The sequence below is a fragment of the Oxyura jamaicensis genome, chromosome 2 (assembly GCF_011077185.1).
Source record: "Oxyura jamaicensis isolate SHBP4307 breed ruddy duck chromosome 2, BPBGC_Ojam_1.0, whole genome shotgun sequence".
Classification (NCBI taxonomy): Eukaryota; Metazoa; Chordata; class Aves; order Anseriformes; family Anatidae; genus Oxyura; species Oxyura jamaicensis.
The window spans coordinates 69202898-69219415 of record NC_048894.1 but is presented as its reverse complement, the minus strand read 5'-3'; the positions used below and the strand labels follow the sequence as shown (position 1 = coordinate 69219415).

The following is a 16518-nucleotide window of genomic DNA, read 5'->3' as shown; positions in this document are numbered from 1 at the left end:
AAAGGAAGGTGTGGGGAGCTGGGGGTCGGCCTCTTCTCACAGGTAACCAGCAATAGGACAAGAGGGAATGGCCTCAAGTTACGCCAGGGGAGGTTCAGGTTGGAAATGAGGAGACATTCTCAGAAAGAGCAGTCAGGCATTGGAACGGGTTGCCCAGGGAGGTGGTGGCATCACCATCCCTGGGGGTGTTCAAGGAAAGGTGGGACTTGGTGCTTAGGGACATGGCTTATCTGGGTGATATTGGTAGTAGGGGGATGGTTGGACCAGATGATCTTGGAGGTCTTTTCCAACCTTAATGATTCTAAGATGTTTATGGCTACATTATATGGTACTATACAGATGCATCACAGCTGTTTACTCCCTGTAAGCTCCACCGCAGAAGACCCGTGGCTGTAAGTTTATAAGGGCACACAGCTCCACAGACCCTAACGCATCTCCGTGAAGCAGCGGCTGACGGGGGGAACCAAGGCACCACTCTCCCGAGCCCTAACGAGTGGCCTCGCGCCGCCATTTTGCCATGAGGTGCCCGCCCCGCCCAGCCGCCCGCAGCGCTCGCTCTCGCCCCTTTCTGTCCCTTCGCCGCTGCCGTAGCGGGCGGCCCCCGCGCCAGCCCCGCGAAGGTCGGTGGCCGTCGGCGGCTGCGTTTGCCACCCGCCATGTTGTGCCAGGCGGCCGTCCGCAGCGCGCCCGTGCCGGGGCAGTTTGACGACGCCGAGTGCTCCGACGGGTACGGGCTGCGGGGGGCGGAGGGGGAAAAAACACGCATGAAAACTTGGGGGAGAGGGTGGTTGTGCTGCCTGGGGTGAGGCTGCCCGAGGAGAGCCGGTATGCGCTTTCTCGAGCGAGACCCGAGCAAGTCCAAGATAGTTATTTTTCCCCCAAGTTCTTCTCGAGGCCTTATATATATATATATATATATATATATTCCACTGCCTGCTGGTCCCCAGTGGGGGTTTGAGTGGTGTCTTGTCAAAGGGGAGGCAGCTGTGGCAGAAAGCAGAGCACTTTGCTGGAGGAGGCAGCTCTAGGGTGTTCTGTGTTTGGAGTCACAGAGGGATCCCGGTATGTGTCCCCACGGAGCAAGGCAGAAGGCAGCACCGATGTGGTGGAGGTGGTTGAAATGCTGTCCATCCTTTAAAAACAGTGGCATCCTTATGTATGTGTGCTTAAAGACAGGTGAAGTGACAAGCATCTCATGGAGCGCTAACCTTGCAAAATTTCTTCTTGGGATAAACATTAAATGTTTTATTAAATGTTGACGGTAAGGGTCACTTATATGAGCATGTATTTGTTTGAAGTGAACTTTCGCAGGACACAGAAACACCCGTGGAAGATGGGGTCGCTGAGAATTCCCAGTCACGCTTGCACGAGGAAGGCAATGCTGAGGAAGGAGAAGATGACGATGATAACGATGAAGAGGAAGGTGATGATGACTGGGACTGGGATGATGAGATGGGAAGACTCATGAAGTGCCACAGTACTGCTGCTGGATGCAATCCACAGGTATGTTGAAGGCTATTTTGTAAGCACCAAAGATACCCAAGAGCAGATGGGACTAATCTGGAGGCTTTGTTCTATGTTAACATTATGTTGAGCATAAATTCAAATGGAAGACATACCTTGAGAGGATCACCTTTCTTTGAGTCCTGTCCTGTGCTGTGCTCTGTGTAGCCAGGCCTCTGCTTGACTTCCTTGTCTCAAACCCTGTTGCTGGATGCTTCTTGTCTCTGCAGTTTTCCTTCTGTTCCTTAGCTTTCTCAACCTTCTCTTTGTCTGTCCCAGTCTTTAGCGATGTTGCTGGTTTTTGTTTGTTTCTGAAATTTGTCTTTTGTGATTTTGAGCATCTTCCCTATTCTTTCCATTGAATTTTAAGACAGTACTTGCTCAACATGCCCAGGATGAAATGGTTTCTGTTTTGGACCATGTTTTGGTTCAACATTTAGGGGCAGCTAGGTACCATGCAGCCACTCTCTCACTCCCTGTCAGCAGGATAGGCTTGGTGGGCAGGACAACAACCCTGTGGGTTTGAGACAAGAGTATTTAAATGAAAGGAAAAGGCAAGTGTCCTTTGGAAGGAAAGAGAGAAGAAAAAACCTTTACTTCCCGTCAGGAAGTAATGTTCAGACACTTCTTGAAAAGCAGGACCTCACTAAGCATGGTGGTTACTTGGGAAGACAAACAGTTTTGTAAACAGGATTCCCCTTTCTCCTCCCAGCTTTTTCTGAGTATGAGGTCCTACAGTGTAGGAGGATATCCCTTTGATTGGTTTAGGTCAGTGTCCTGGCAGTGTCCCCTACTTGCTTCTTGACTACCCCAGCCTGCTGGTATTTTGGGGGGAGTTGGAGAGGCAGCCTTGATGCTGTGCCTGTGCTGCTCAGCAATAGCCAAAACACTGGTGTGGTATCAGTATGTTTCTAGCTACAAGTGCAAGGCACAGTGCTGGATGGGCTGTTGTGGTGAAAGTTTAACTCCATCCCAGACAGGCCCAGTACAGACTAATAGCACAGGAGGTGAAAGGACATGCAGGAGGTTGAGGGGAAGTGCTGGAAGTGGATGGATTTAGAGTGTATATGCTGTTGGTTTAGAAACTTTGGTGTTGTGCAGAATGAAAAGCTCACAATACGAGAACCAGCATCCTTTGTCCTCAGCCTGGACAGCAGAGGTTTAAAATCTTTTTTGTTGTTATTATTGATACCAGCAGAATAGAATAGTTGAGAGGAGGATGGTATTGATCATGGTGTATCGTGTCTGACTTGGCACTTCTGAGACTTATTCTTGCCTTTTGTTAGCACTTTGTGCTGTCTAGTGTTGGTGGAACAGTGTTCAGGTATTAATTATCTTCAGAGAAGGGTACCTCTAAGAAAAGGCACTATCTTTGAAAGTTTTGTGTTTGCTACCTTCTCATTTTTGTCCTTGTTTCTGTCTGTTACTCCCCTTTCTTTTAAAGATGAAAAAGTGTTAATACGAGAGACTTGCAGCTCAGTTTTCTGACTAAATATAACCCTGAAATTGGGCACTTCTTGGAATATAGCTGGTGTGTCACTTTTACTCTCATGTCTTGAGTTAAAGAAAATCTGATGTTAATCCATCTCTTTGCTCTTTCTGTTTTTCTATTTATAGCTATAGACACAGGCATCTGAGCTGACTTTCCCTATGATACAGTGTGTTTCAAAGGGCTGTTTAGAGAAGGCAACTTACCTTAACAAATCATTTGTTTCAGGCAAATAGACAGAACCCTAGTTACTGTTCTGCAAAAATGTCAACCCCTACAGACAAGGCCTTGAGGAAATTTGAACATAAAATTAATTTGGGTGAGTATATTTGTCTTGTTTATAGTAAAAATTTCTTTTTTGTAGAAGCAGATGCAGTGCACTCTGTGATGTTCTCAGACTAGTTCTGTTTGCTTTAAGCCAGAACTTACTTGAATGGCAGTTAACCATTTTCAGGCAGATTAAAAAGGATGTGCCTTTAGTCTTCGTTAACTGGCTGTCATACTGTTGTCTGTGCCCTTTGAGAGCCAGAGGATTCTTTGTCCCATTACTACTACAGGTCAGATTTAGTGTTTCTTGCACAGCTTATCTGTAGGAGCCAACTGTTTGGATTGTGGGAGAATATCAGCTCTCTGTTACAATGCCATTGTTTGTTCTCAAAGCTGCTACCACAGCTAAATGTTTTTAGATGATTGCTGTTCCTTGTAGTATTAGTGCGCTACTTTATGCGACAGTTATCTTACAGGGGTAGAGTTTGTGTGATGAGTAAAGTCACTGCTGTCCTAGCATGTGTAGTTTCTTGTTTGCCATGTGATGGAAATGGCTGCTCTGCTTAGCCTGCTAGGGTGAGTTGTAGTTGTGATTGATTTTTTTTTTTTTTTTTTTTGATGGGACAGTAAACAGTTGCATTTTCCTTCATAACAAGGTGGTTCTGAAATGTAGGCTGAAAAGAGTAAAGAGTGGTCTTGGTATATGTGTCTAGACACAGCACCTCTTACATATTTAACAATTAATCAAGCACCACTTTGAATATACTGGGGGGACAGAATCCTGGAGGTTATTGCTTGCTCTGTTTAGAAAAATGGCATTAGATTGTGGTAAGAAAAGGGCAGATGAGTTTAATGTAAGATATTACCCAAAAGGCATTAATTCAGGTTGGCATTGCATCTCAAAGTTTGTGGGACCGTCTTAGTTGTTATTTTATAATCCTACTTTGAAATGTAGACAGAATGGAGAGCTAGGTTAACTGTGATGTGTAACTAAACTCTTAGGTAAGCTTCTATGCTTTATGTACCCAATCAGAGATCCATTGGTGTTTGAACGTTGTGTTGTGGCATATTTGCTGGCAAGCACAATTGCAGAGATGATACTGAACGTAGGACGTTATTTTTTTTTTCCCTTCTCCATGTCGTCTTACATGTTTTTCAGATAAGCTGAATTTTGATGACTCCGTTATAAACAGAGTCACAGAAAAGTCTAGACAGAAGGAAGCAGACATGTGAGTATCATGCCTGGCTCTGTTTTCATTGACATAAGAGCTTGTCTGAATTCAAATTATTATTCTTAGTTTGATCCTGAATTTTGAATAGATTAATTAAGGAAAAAAAGATCTGTAAATAGATGGCCTGCACTTAAACCTTTTGAATTCTGGATCAGTTTCCTAAATAAGTCCAATATTTTGATGCTTCTGTCTCTGCAGTGGATAACCATAATAGTGAAGGGCCCTGATGCTTGTGGGCTTGGTTTTGTTTTGTTTTTCCTACCTGCAGGAGAAGCCTTCTGCCTTTGTATGTATGAACTTATGTTTTGAGGCTGTCATCTTCTCTTTGAAACAGAATGTCCTGTTTTACTCTGTCAAGGTATTGAGTCCACGTGTGGGATTGTATCGCTTTATTTTCACTTTTGCTAGGTACCGAGTCAAAGATAAGTCAGACAGAGCAACAGTAGAACAAGTAAGTACTTACTGCATCAAATTTCTCTTTTGACCAGAATAAATGATTTGAAATCTTGAAATCAGTGATAAAGCAGCTGCTATAGGAACAAGAGTTTTGCCTTGGAATTCTGTTTGCCTTGTTATTCTAAAGAAACCTTTCATTTCATTTTTGAAGTTTGTACTTGTAAACGTTTTGGAGTTCAGTTTTGTGCATAGTGTTGTAATTTGATGGTATATACAATACAGAATTTCATTTAAAGCTTTTATTAAAGTCCAAGAAACAAACAAAATGTTTTTTTTTTTTTTTTTTTTTTTTTTCCTAAGTAAGGCTGTAATGTTACTGGCCCTTGGCTATGTAGCTGCTCTGTTTCACTTATGAAAGCTATAAATTAAGAGAAACCGTATTTTAACATCTAGCACAACTGTGGGTAGGAAATAATTCTCTTATGTCTGTTTTAGATCCATCTGAAGGACGTATACTTGGTGTTTTTTTTTCCTTTTTAAAGCATGTGAAGCATCATTCTAGAATAATTATGGCAAATTCTGTGTGGCCATTTAAATTATTCTTGACGATCAAGCAATAATCTGATGCTCTTAGTCCCGCAATATAGTACTAAGAACAGACTGTAGTCGTAAGTTTTATTCTCTTCATAGAGAGCCATTGTGCTGACTGTTCTGTATTGAACTTGAGGTGTTGGATCCAAGGACTCGAATGATTCTGTTCAAGATGCTAACAAGAGGTGTCATATCCGAAATCAACGGCTGCATCAGTACAGGGAAAGAAGTAAGTTCTGTTACAAATGACAACATGACAGTGTTATTCTCAGCAAGCTAGGTGGAAGCTTAAGGTATGCAAGATATATTGAAATGTTTGGTTTTAGTACTATTCTTGGTGTGTGTTACTTGATTAGTAGGAAGTTATTTTAAGATAAAATGCAAGTTACTGTGAAGGAGATCAGTTTCCCCAAGTACGAAGGATTTCTCAGGATACTTAATTTTAAGTTTGTCATTAATTAATTCTATTCTTAATACTTTCTATGTGAAACTTCTGCAGAGCATATATGTATATACAGTATAAAGCAGTGCCTGAAAAACATACAAATCCAGGTAATTCTTTCTTCATGCAAGGCTATTGCATGTGGGTCAGATCAGTTCAGCATCTCTCCAGGGATGGGGAACATCTAATGGCATAACAAAATTCTGTTTAAAATATTATTGAACTTTGATGGCTTTTGCAAAACTAGCATGTTTGTGCACTGTTATTACCAAGTTATATTGCAGATAATTAAAACCAGACTACAGTTTTCCAAATAAATTAATAAATCGTTTTTAGAATGCTTTGTCCTTAGGGTGATCTGGTTTTCTTCCAGGTCCTTGGATTCTGATTAAAGGCATGCTTCTGCCTGGTGTAGTGGTGCCAGCACTAAATATTTAGGCTGTGCTTTAGGGCCTAAATAATGTACAGGCTTAAGTTAAGCCTTCACACAAGAGCTTGTTTCAGTCTCAAAATATGAATGGTGTGGAATTCTGTGTGTTGTTGGTTCTGTCTTGTGTGTGTCTTCACACATTTACTCAGTCTTACTGCAAGCTGTCTCTGGTAGAAAAAGAGACAGTGCAATTTCACTAATTCATCTGAGTGCCACAAAGGGGCTGAGGTGGGGATGTTTTCCAGGCTGTCAGAAAGAGGAGAGAAGGTTGGGTCAATTCAGAGTTCTTTTTTTCTTCTTCCCCTATTAATCCAATAGGCCAACGTATATCATGCCAATACTTCAAATGGAGAGAATAGAGCAATAAAGATTTACAAAACATCTATTCTGTTGTTCAAGGATCGGGATAAGTATGTGAGTGGGGAATTCAGGTGAGTTGGAGCTCTGCTTGATTTTACTGGGGAAGAGGGGTTGTTTGACAAGTGGTAAAATGACCAGTGTTGATATGATGTTGATTGGCTGAGTAATTCCCCTTGTCTTTTATATGTATTTTTTAAAGATTTCGTCATGGATATTGCAAAGGCAACCCAAGAAAAATGGTGAAGACATGGGCTGAAAAAGAAATGAGGAATTTAATAAGGTGATTCTTCCAGTTTTTATTTCAGCATGCAAAGGTAACTGAAAAGTTATGGGATATACTGTTCTATTGCTAGACTGTGGCTGTTACTGCCTTTTATGGTCTCTGGAATATTCAGAAGTGTCTTATGCTTCCTTGTCAGAGGGAAGAGGGAGAAAAACAATCAAGATACTCCTTTGTCTGGCTGTTCATACCCTAAGCTCTTCAGTGTCTGAACTCTGATTTGTTTGAAAAGTGAGGAAAGGCTAGAAATAGCTGCTGCTGAGTAACAGTACACTGTGCTATATATAAGTTAATCTAGCATTAACCTAAAATTATGTAAAGACTTTGTCTGATACAGGAACATTCTGAGAAGGGTCAGAACAGAATCGCTATTTTTTTGCATTTGTTTCCTAGTCGTTCTTCACAAGCATGAGTTGCCTGAGTGGAGGAGCTCTTACTGTGTGTGATATTTAAAGCAACAGAGCTCCTGTGGGCACTCTTGCAATGCAAATAGTAGAGTTATTCTGTATTTAGTTTTTTGTGGTTTTCTTCCCGTGTTACAGGTTGAATACAGCCCGGATACCCTGCCCAGAGCCAATTATGTTAAGAAGTCATGTGCTTGTCATGGGCTTTATTGGTAAAGGCGATAGGTATGTATCCGTAGAAAATCAAAATGGTTCTCTTTATTAGTAGCTTTCCACAAAGGTTTATTAAAAACAAACAAACCCTCTGTATTTACCTAGTATTTACCTATTACTTTAGGCCTCTGGAATTAACTTGTTGCTCTTACCTGTGTTTGTGACCTGTAGAATACCCTGATGTTTGCCAGCTACTGCTGCAGACGGTCTGATGATTCTGAAACATCAGCTGTTTGCAAAAGGAATCCAGAAAATGACTTAACGAGAGTCTGGCTAGAAAGGCTTCCTAATAGTATTTGTAGTTCATTATTTTTAGGACAAATGTTAATGTAACCTGTCCCAACTTCTTAGCTCATTTTGGAAACAGCTACAGTAACTTTGGCAATGTAACACAAGCTTTCTTGCCTTACATGCTGGCTCCATGCACTTAGCTGCTCACGCTGACTTTCTAGACACACAGAGTTGAAGGATTGGGTATAGCAGTTATGAACAAGGAAAAAAGTATTCACTTTCTATTATTTGTGTTGTAACTTTAAGGCCTGCTCCTCTGCTGAAGAATGCTCAGTTATCTGACTCGAAAATACGGGAGCTGTACCTGCAAATCATCCAGTACATGAGAAGAATGTACCAAGATGCCAGACTTGTTCATGCAGATCTCAGTGAATTTAATATGCTGTATGTTTTTAAACTTTGTTCTGAATTGTGACATTTGAAATGTATGTGCTGGCAAATGCTGTGTATAAATTTGAGTGTACTAATCTACCTTTAAGGGTGGGTGGGTCCTTTTTGTGACTGTTTCTCAATTTATCTAATTAATTATGTAGTTTTTAACCTAGATTGGAGATCTAGGTTAAAAAAAAAAATAATACCAGAACAACAAATTATCAACTAGTGAAAGCATTAGTGAGGGACATACAGATACATACTTTTCTTTCCTCTCCTCACCCATAAATCTGTTTTGTGTGTTCTTGAGGAGACTATTCCTTTAGAGTGTAATAGTACAGGTTGGATAAAGGAGAGAGAGGATTCACCAAAAAACACCACTCTGGCTCTAATATGTGAGACGTATTCTAGAGAAATACATTAAGTTTGTTTGTGGGTTCATAAGTTTGAAGTGTGCTTTGTCCCCTGCCCCTCCATAATCTCCTGTGTAGCATTGGTGGAGTCATGCAACTTGGCATGTTTGTCCACAGGTACCACAGTGGGGATGTGCACATCATTGACGTGTCTCAGGCAGTGGAGCATGACCACCCACATGCACTGGAGTTCCTGCGAAAGGACTGTGCCAATGTTAATGGTGAGTGGTCTGCACTCTTGTTTGTATAGATGTCTTTTTCAGGAAGGTGAATTGTCTTTGAGTTGTAAGCCTGGCTGTAGAGGCTGTCAAACCAGTTAAATGCTCCCTTTCCTAGGTTCTCTTAGGTTCCTCAGGGAACTGTGTTTTGTGTTGAGTTCAAAAGACAGCATAGCCTATTTTGCTAGAAGTCGTCTGGATGAAATGAGTCACCTGGCTGAATCTCAGATTTACAATAGAAGGTAGAGGTCAGAGTCCTGTCTGCAGCAGCGCCTCCCCCAGCCTTAACTTTCCTTACTTGAAGGACTGTGCAGACAGACCAATCTGTCCTTCTGTGAGTGTAATCCACATCTGGAATTCTTCAATTTGCAAGAAGTTACGGTGTGTCACGGAGTTCCTTGTATTTATTTATCTAGGTCCACTTAGAAGATGAAGGCATAGAGTAATTTATTAGAGATTGTAGACTTGTCATAGTATTTTGATAAAACAGGATACCTTTATGGTGTTTTTCTCTTTAAAAATCGATCTTCATGAGTGAGCACGTATGTTATGCAACAGACAAATGTTTTCTGTTAGGCTACGTTTCTCCCTGAGAACAAAAAATGTGTTGGTGCAGGCTACTTTCCAACCTCTCCCTTTTCTTTTCCAAATGATTTTTCAAATTTTAGAGACTTTTGAAAGTTTGTGGAAAAAAAAATATATACGTTTTGATGCTGTGTTTGATGGCCAGTATGTTTGTCGTTCCTTATTCCTTTTCTGTTCATGGATTTCTGATTGATTCCTTCTGGCTCAGATATTTTCAACCTTGTTCTTTTTTTTCACGTGTTACGGCTTGCCCTATCTAAATGCCAGTGCCTCAGTGACTTGCAGTGTTTTCTGATTTTTTTTTTTTTTCCGCTTTGTTTTCTGCCACTGCTGTGTAGTCCTACAAAGACTGTAAGAAATTCCTTACTTTATGTTCTGCCTTAGCTGTGAGCATTGCAAAAAATTGTGGCTCCATGGGCACAGAGTGCTGCCTCCATACTATTTTTTTCTTCTTTTTATGATTGATTTCTCATGGGTGAGGTATCTTACGAGAACTTTAGCAGGGAAACGCTTACTAAGCAGTCCTTTGTGTGTTTCACTGCTGTTTTCCAATACAGAAGTGCAACCTCCAAAATCAGTTATACTTGACTCAAGAAACCAATTCTGAGTATAGTAAGTGAGGAAAATTCTGATATGTTAATGTGTTACATGTTTCTTTCCATTTCAGTGGATTATAACTAGGCTGCACTGTTTCAGTAGATACTTCAGTTTGGCAAAAGTTTGAGATCTGCACTCCTTATTTTTTGAAAAGATTTTTCATCTCAACCGTTGCAAATATTACACCTGTCTTAAATTGTTTACTTTGTCCTCCTTAGCCCCTGCTCCATTCAGTATGGCTCCTGCTGAAGTTGATTCGACTTACATTTATTCAGTTCTATTCTTTTTTTCAGTATTTGTTGCATTAGAAGATGAACAATTTTATTTCAGGTTGCCAAGGGTCATCTGATATCTAAAGCCAGGACAATATATGCTGCTATCCTAAGTCATCAGAGCTGTTATGTTGCTGCAATTGTCACTTAACATCACAGGTGCATATGTTGCACATCAGTATTTAAGGTCTTTTGTCTCTGCCCTTGATTCCTGATAGGCTTTTTCCAGAAGCACAATGTTGCGGTGATGACTGTGAGGGAGCTGTTTGAGTTTATTACTGATCCTTCTATCACCAGTGAGAACCTTGATGACTATCTGTCAAAGGTAAGATTGCATGGCCTTGTTGCTTATGTTGGTAGATTTGAACAGTAAACTCAGATCTAGTTCAAACTCCATCTTGTTTGCTCTGCATCTTGCTGTTGAGGTGGACTGGTACATTATATTGCATTATGCCAGTGCCTCAAAAATGCATACCGGTCTTTTCCATTTATACTGTTACAGGATGAACACATCTTCATGTTTTCTGAAAAAGCCTAAGCACGAAAACACAAACATCTGTTTGAGGTGCTATTTGCATTAAAAAAGGATGCTTTAAATCTTTTCTTTCCTTTTCAAAAAGGAAAGAAAAGTTTACTTAGTTCTGCAGAAATATACCCATGCTGATACAGAGAATGGAGTTGGGAATTAAAAGACTTAACCCTGCGGACTTCAGTAGGGTGGGCTGAGGGAGGAAGGGAGTGACTCAGAGCAATATTACTCCAAAGTATGCAGTCTCAATAGCCAAATATTATGGCTGGTAGGACATCCTTTTTCTAGGAGGAGGTAAAATGCTTGGTGTCGCTGGCAGCACCCATGCATTTTGTCTGTAGCTGTCAGTCCTCTGCTCCCAGTCAAATGTTTATTGAAAAAGAAGGAGGGAAATTTTTTTTTTAAAAAAAGGGGGGGGGGGAGGCTGGTAAATGGGGAAGGGCCACATATGTCATGATCAGAGCGGATATATGAGGTATTGTTCTTGCCCATGTTCCTAGTCAAGACCGTGAGGCGGAGTGTTGTCCAGACAGCACTGTGGCATGGAGATTTCCAGATGCTGTGTACTTTGTCACACTGGAAGTTGAGAGAAGTAGAGCTGTGCTTTATGGCTTTCACTTCCTTGTGCTCCTCTGGCTTACTCTGTGTGTGATGGTGAAAACCGCAGATTCCAAGACTGGGCTTTGCTCACTGTATTGCCCTTGTACTGTTATATATTACAGTAAAGCTAGACCTGCTATAATTTGGTCTAGAAGTAACAGTGAGCGTGACTTTCTCCTGTTCTTAAAGCAGATCTGTACTTGTGCTTTGCAGAAACGCTGGTTACCATTAGGGGTCGCTCAAGGCATTGCCGTAAGGAGGGCTGCAGCGTTTTGTGAGTTAGAGTGGGGAGTTCAGGGAGAAATACAGATGGGAATGGTTAGTTGGATTAAATGATGAGATTCTAAAGAGTGATAACTTTGTATTGTTTTATATTTCTTCAGGCAATGGAAATAGCATCAAAAAGAACAGAGGAGGAAAGATCCAGTCAAGATAAAGTGGATGAGGAAGTAAGTGAGGATTTTTGTTCCTGCTATGAAATCAAAATTAACCTTTCCTCTTCTGAACAATGAAAACTGTTCTATTTGGCAAAATGCACAGTTGATAAATAAAACAGTGATATTGCTATGTCCTGAGGTAGCTGAGAAGTCAAGTGTTGAAGGATGCTGTGTGTAAAAGCAAGTGACATTGATCAGGCGTTAAATGGCAAATACTCAATTACTTATACCAGTATGTTTGCTTGTAGCTAGGTCCCTTGATGTATCTTCAGTTCTGCTTCAGTTAACAACAGCAATGATAAAAGAGTGGAGTTCTGATTGTGCCAGTATTTTTTTGGACTGGTGATCTAGAAACAGGAGAATACACATGATATTCAGGTGGATGCATTAATTAAATTGCCCACGTGCCTTTGTTCCCAGTCTCATTCATTCAGTCTTCCACATACTGTTTCTCCCCATTGCTTTTGCATGTAACAAGAAGCACCTTAAGTCTGTTCTGTTGCATAATGAAAACTGCTAATGGTCTGGGAAGGCTTGATGCAAAGATAAAACAGTCTTTATTTGATTTTTCAATCTTATCTCTCTGTTATAGAAGAGTTAAATTAATAATAAAAAAACAGGAACAACAACAAAAAAATTGGTGCCGAATTTGTATCAGTGAGAACCTATTTGTACTAGTTCACCCAGGGTTTATCCTTGGAAGAAGTTTGATTTGGATAAAAATAAATTCATCATGACTTTCACTCTTGGAGCTGTAGGTTTTAGTGACTGCTGTAGGTTTTAGTGATTGCTGCTGGCTCAAGCTTGACCAGTAAATGATTTTTGTTTCCAAAGATATCTTGAGCATACAAATCCTTTTGAATTATAGAGTCAAATGCTATTTTTCTTGTTGCAAGTCCATCTTTTGCAAACAAATTACTCCTTGTTGTACATGAAAGTAGTGTCCATTTAGAGAATGTGAAGTGGTTAAGTAGCATTGAAGTTAAGATTACGTCTCTCACTTCTCGCATTACCTCAGGCTAGTTTGTGTAACTTCCCTCGTGAAAACAAGTTCTGTGGAGACAGAGTCTGCTGTCTGTGCAACACTTAGTGTAGTACTTAGGATCACAAAGTGTACCGAACTTGTTTCTGGGATTGAGCTGATACCATGGAAAAGAGAAGTAAAATACTTCTGTCTGATCCGGTAGAGACTTAATTTTGCTGGAGGATTGTCTCAGAAAGATCGCCTGATAAATTCTAAGTATGTTGTTGATACTGCAGTTAGGTTCCTGCACAAGTACAGTACTGTGAAACCCTTTTTGAGTTGGAGTGTAGGTTGATGAGGAATTTTTATATAAAGAGATTAAGTTGTAACAGCTTGTTTTAATGGAGTTGTCCCCTGAAGACATTGTAAACATAACAATGAAAACTTCAGAATAAAAAAATTCAAATCAGTAAAGAGGAACTTGGAGAGACTGGTGAAGTCCCTAAGTTGGCTGCTAGTAGTGATACTAATGTAGGAGCCTTATTAGTGATGAGCTATGAACAACCTGTAGATTGTGTGTTTAGAGCCTGCTCCAGGAAAAAAAAAAAAAGATACTCTGCAGTACAAATGGTAGTGTGACTGCTATGTTCATTTTTAGTTTCTCTGAGCCATGAAATCCCTCATGGTTGTTCTCTTAAGGATGTGTAATTAGGATGGAAGAACATCATGAAATTATACGTAAATGAGTTTGTGTGTTTCCTTTCTCTTTGGTAGGTGTTTAAGAAGGCTTACATACCTCGCACATTGACTGACGTTAAAAACTATGAGAGAGATGTGGATATAATGATGAAACTGAAAGAAGAGGATATGGCATTGAGTGTTCAGCAAGATAATGTGAGTAGATAATCTAGAGGTGCTACAAGAAAAAAAAGTGAGGAAATAGGGTTTTTTCTTAGTAAAAACTGGTAGCAACGAACAAAAATGGAAGCCTTGTTACCAAGGCATGGAATACTGAATCTAGTGTTGTATTTAAAATTCTTTGGTTAGTACTAATGCTAAAATTACCATCTTTTATGAGATACTTATCTTTTCTATGTGCAAAGATTTAAGACTCACATTTTGATAACGTTTTCTTTCTGTGTCTCTGGGTGTAGATTCTCTACCAGACTGTGACAGGGCTGAAGAAGGATTTGTCTGGTGTTCAGAAGGTGAGAAGGCCTTTTTTGAAATCCTTCATTTTAGCCGTTTTCATAAACGTGCAGATAGGGAGTACAGAGAACACCTTGTCTTGAAGCTTGTGACAATGGAAGAAGCTTCTTGTCTGGAGGGCGTTTGTTTCTGCCCATTACCTGGCAGTGGTGTAGACTTTTTTAAAAATGGAATTACAAATATGGGAAGAGATCAGGCTGTGGCACAGTCTACAGTGTTGTTTAAGAATTAGAGTGTTTTGCAGTGTAGATGCTTGTGTTTGCTGTAAAGCCTACATACAGTGCCCCTAAGGTAGATTTTGGTATGATCCAAGTATAATTAAAAATTGGCTTTCATCTGTGTTAGGAAATTGCTGTTTAACTTAGGGAAATCAGTTTGGGAGTGCCAATACATCTGTGCTGTGAGCCCTAACCTAAAAGATCCTATGCTGTATATTCTAGATTTCCTGTTCTTAGTTTGGATCAACCTCTTTTCACTCTTCTTGTTGAGACTCAATGGTGGCTGTAGTAGAGGAGATGACACAAGCTTGCTTGAGGGTTTCTTTGTAGGAGATTTTTAAAAATCTGTCTATTTTGTTTCTAGGCTACTGAGTTTGGGTTTGAGATGAATTCCCTCTTCATGTATCTTACAGATTCCTGCACTTCTTGAGAAGGCGGATGAGTCAGAAACAGGCTCTGATTATGAAGACAGCGGTTCAGAGGACTCTGATTCAGTTTGTAAAGAATCTCGGCATCCCAAAGATCTTCCTGCTGAAGTTACCATGGATAAAAAGGTCAGCTGACCAGGAGCTGCGCATTTTCCTACATCTGCCCAAATGACAGGAAAAAAATCCAAACGTAGTTCTGAGTGGTTCTTCCTACTTCTTGTCTGAAACAAGCTGTAGACTTTTTTTCTGTTTTGGAAAGAATGAGAGCATAGAAAGTGAATTTAATTACAGATGTTTTATTAATGGTGTTTTTGTGTAGAGGAACTTCATGACAGTACTCTCTAGCCTAGACAAAGCTAGAAGAGTGATCTCTGCAGGGAGCTCTAAGGCCATGCAAAGCAGAACTTAATGAAGCCTGGGTGGATCTTCAGTCCCTCTGGCTGTGCTTGTAGGCCTTGGTGTGCAGGTCAGTGTTGGTCCTGACTGACCACCTTCTGCCCAGAGAACTGAGACCTCTTGGTCTGTCCAGCTGGGGACTTGGTGATGGTGTGTGTACTACAGTGGCTTTTGTCATCCCATTGGTACAGACTGGCTAGCTTTGCTGTGGGTAAGAAACATACAGCAGGCATACAAGGGGAATATATTTTTTCCAAACTGCAGAACAAGTATGCTCTGCTCTTGTGAGGCTCTTCTACAGAGCATCAACCATGGGTGAGAGCCTCTTGGCAGCCATTTAGGTGCTACGCAAAAGAAGGATGAAACTTGCTAGGTTTAGGGGGTTTGAGGTGTGGGGTATCGCTTGTTAGTTTTTTGGATTTTTCTCCCTCTTAGAAAAGATAATGTAGTAGGTTCCAAGTCCATCAAATGAAACTGCATTTTTCTACTACAAGCTTTTTATACCTATCTGGAAATGTAGAGCTACTGCCTCTCAGAGACAAAACAGAGACATCTTGGTCACTTCTCATCCTTATGGACAGGTTTTCATTTGGACTTCTTATTGTGTGAACTTTTTGGTATCCCACAAGTGTATTGGTAGGTTGAATAACTGATCAGTGGTGATTGCTTTCCTTCTCCCTGCCTTCTGTTATGCTGTGTTTTTTTGTTTTTTTTTTTTCCAGTTGAGCATAGTCTCTGCACTGTCTGGCAGAAATTATAGTCTGTTGCAGTGGCCTAGCCCCTGTTATCAACAGTTACTGGATCAGTATTTTTGTGTGGTGTTTAAAAACACATACTACAGTAGCCCTATGGGTAACAGAAAATTTAGATCAGACTTATTACTGTATAATACTTGCTATAAATAGCATGAGTTGCATACTTCTTGTTGTCTTTCTTCAAAGGTTGTGTGAAACTCAGGTTTTAACTAGTTTGAATTTTGTATTGTCATTAGCACGGGGGTGGAGCTGCAGACTGATACACTTCGTTTTTCCCTTCTTCTCTTCACTCCCACAGATTTTTTTTCTTCTTGATAACAGTGTATTTTATGTGATGTGTTAATTAATTTAAAGATTGACAGGCCTGCTCAAAATCTGTCATTCCTGCTGGCTTTAAATGAATGGTGTTTTGATTCTTTATAGGAAAGGAAAAAGATGGTCAAAGAAGCCCAGAGAGAGAAGAGAAAAAACAAAATTCCAAAGCATGTGAAGAAGCGGAAAGAAAAGACTGCAAAAATGAAGAAAGGCAAATAAAACCAGCTTTGGCTCGGGGAATGGGCTGGCTTGTTGTTGGTTAATTAGTCACCATTTTTTATAATTAAATCTTTTATTTATATACATACAGTA

At 40.3% G+C, this 16518-nt stretch overlaps 1 protein-coding gene across 1 annotated transcript; it reads left to right on the top strand.

Moving 5' to 3' along the window:
- The first annotated feature begins 654 nt into the window (after positions 1-654).
- On the top strand, positions 655-16518 carry RIOK1 (RIO kinase 1). Its single transcript, XM_035319419.1, has 17 exons — positions 655-727; positions 1299-1503; positions 3221-3311; positions 4419-4488; positions 4900-4942; positions 5615-5707; positions 6669-6781; positions 6910-6990; positions 7533-7619; positions 8145-8282; positions 8801-8904; positions 10574-10680; positions 11868-11933; positions 13660-13779; positions 14040-14093; positions 14726-14866; positions 16315-16518. Exons 1-17 carry the CDS (start codon positions 657-659, stop codon positions 16423-16425), a joined length of 1695 nt encoding a protein of 564 aa, XP_035175310.1. The 5' UTR covers positions 655-656; the 3' UTR covers positions 16426-16518.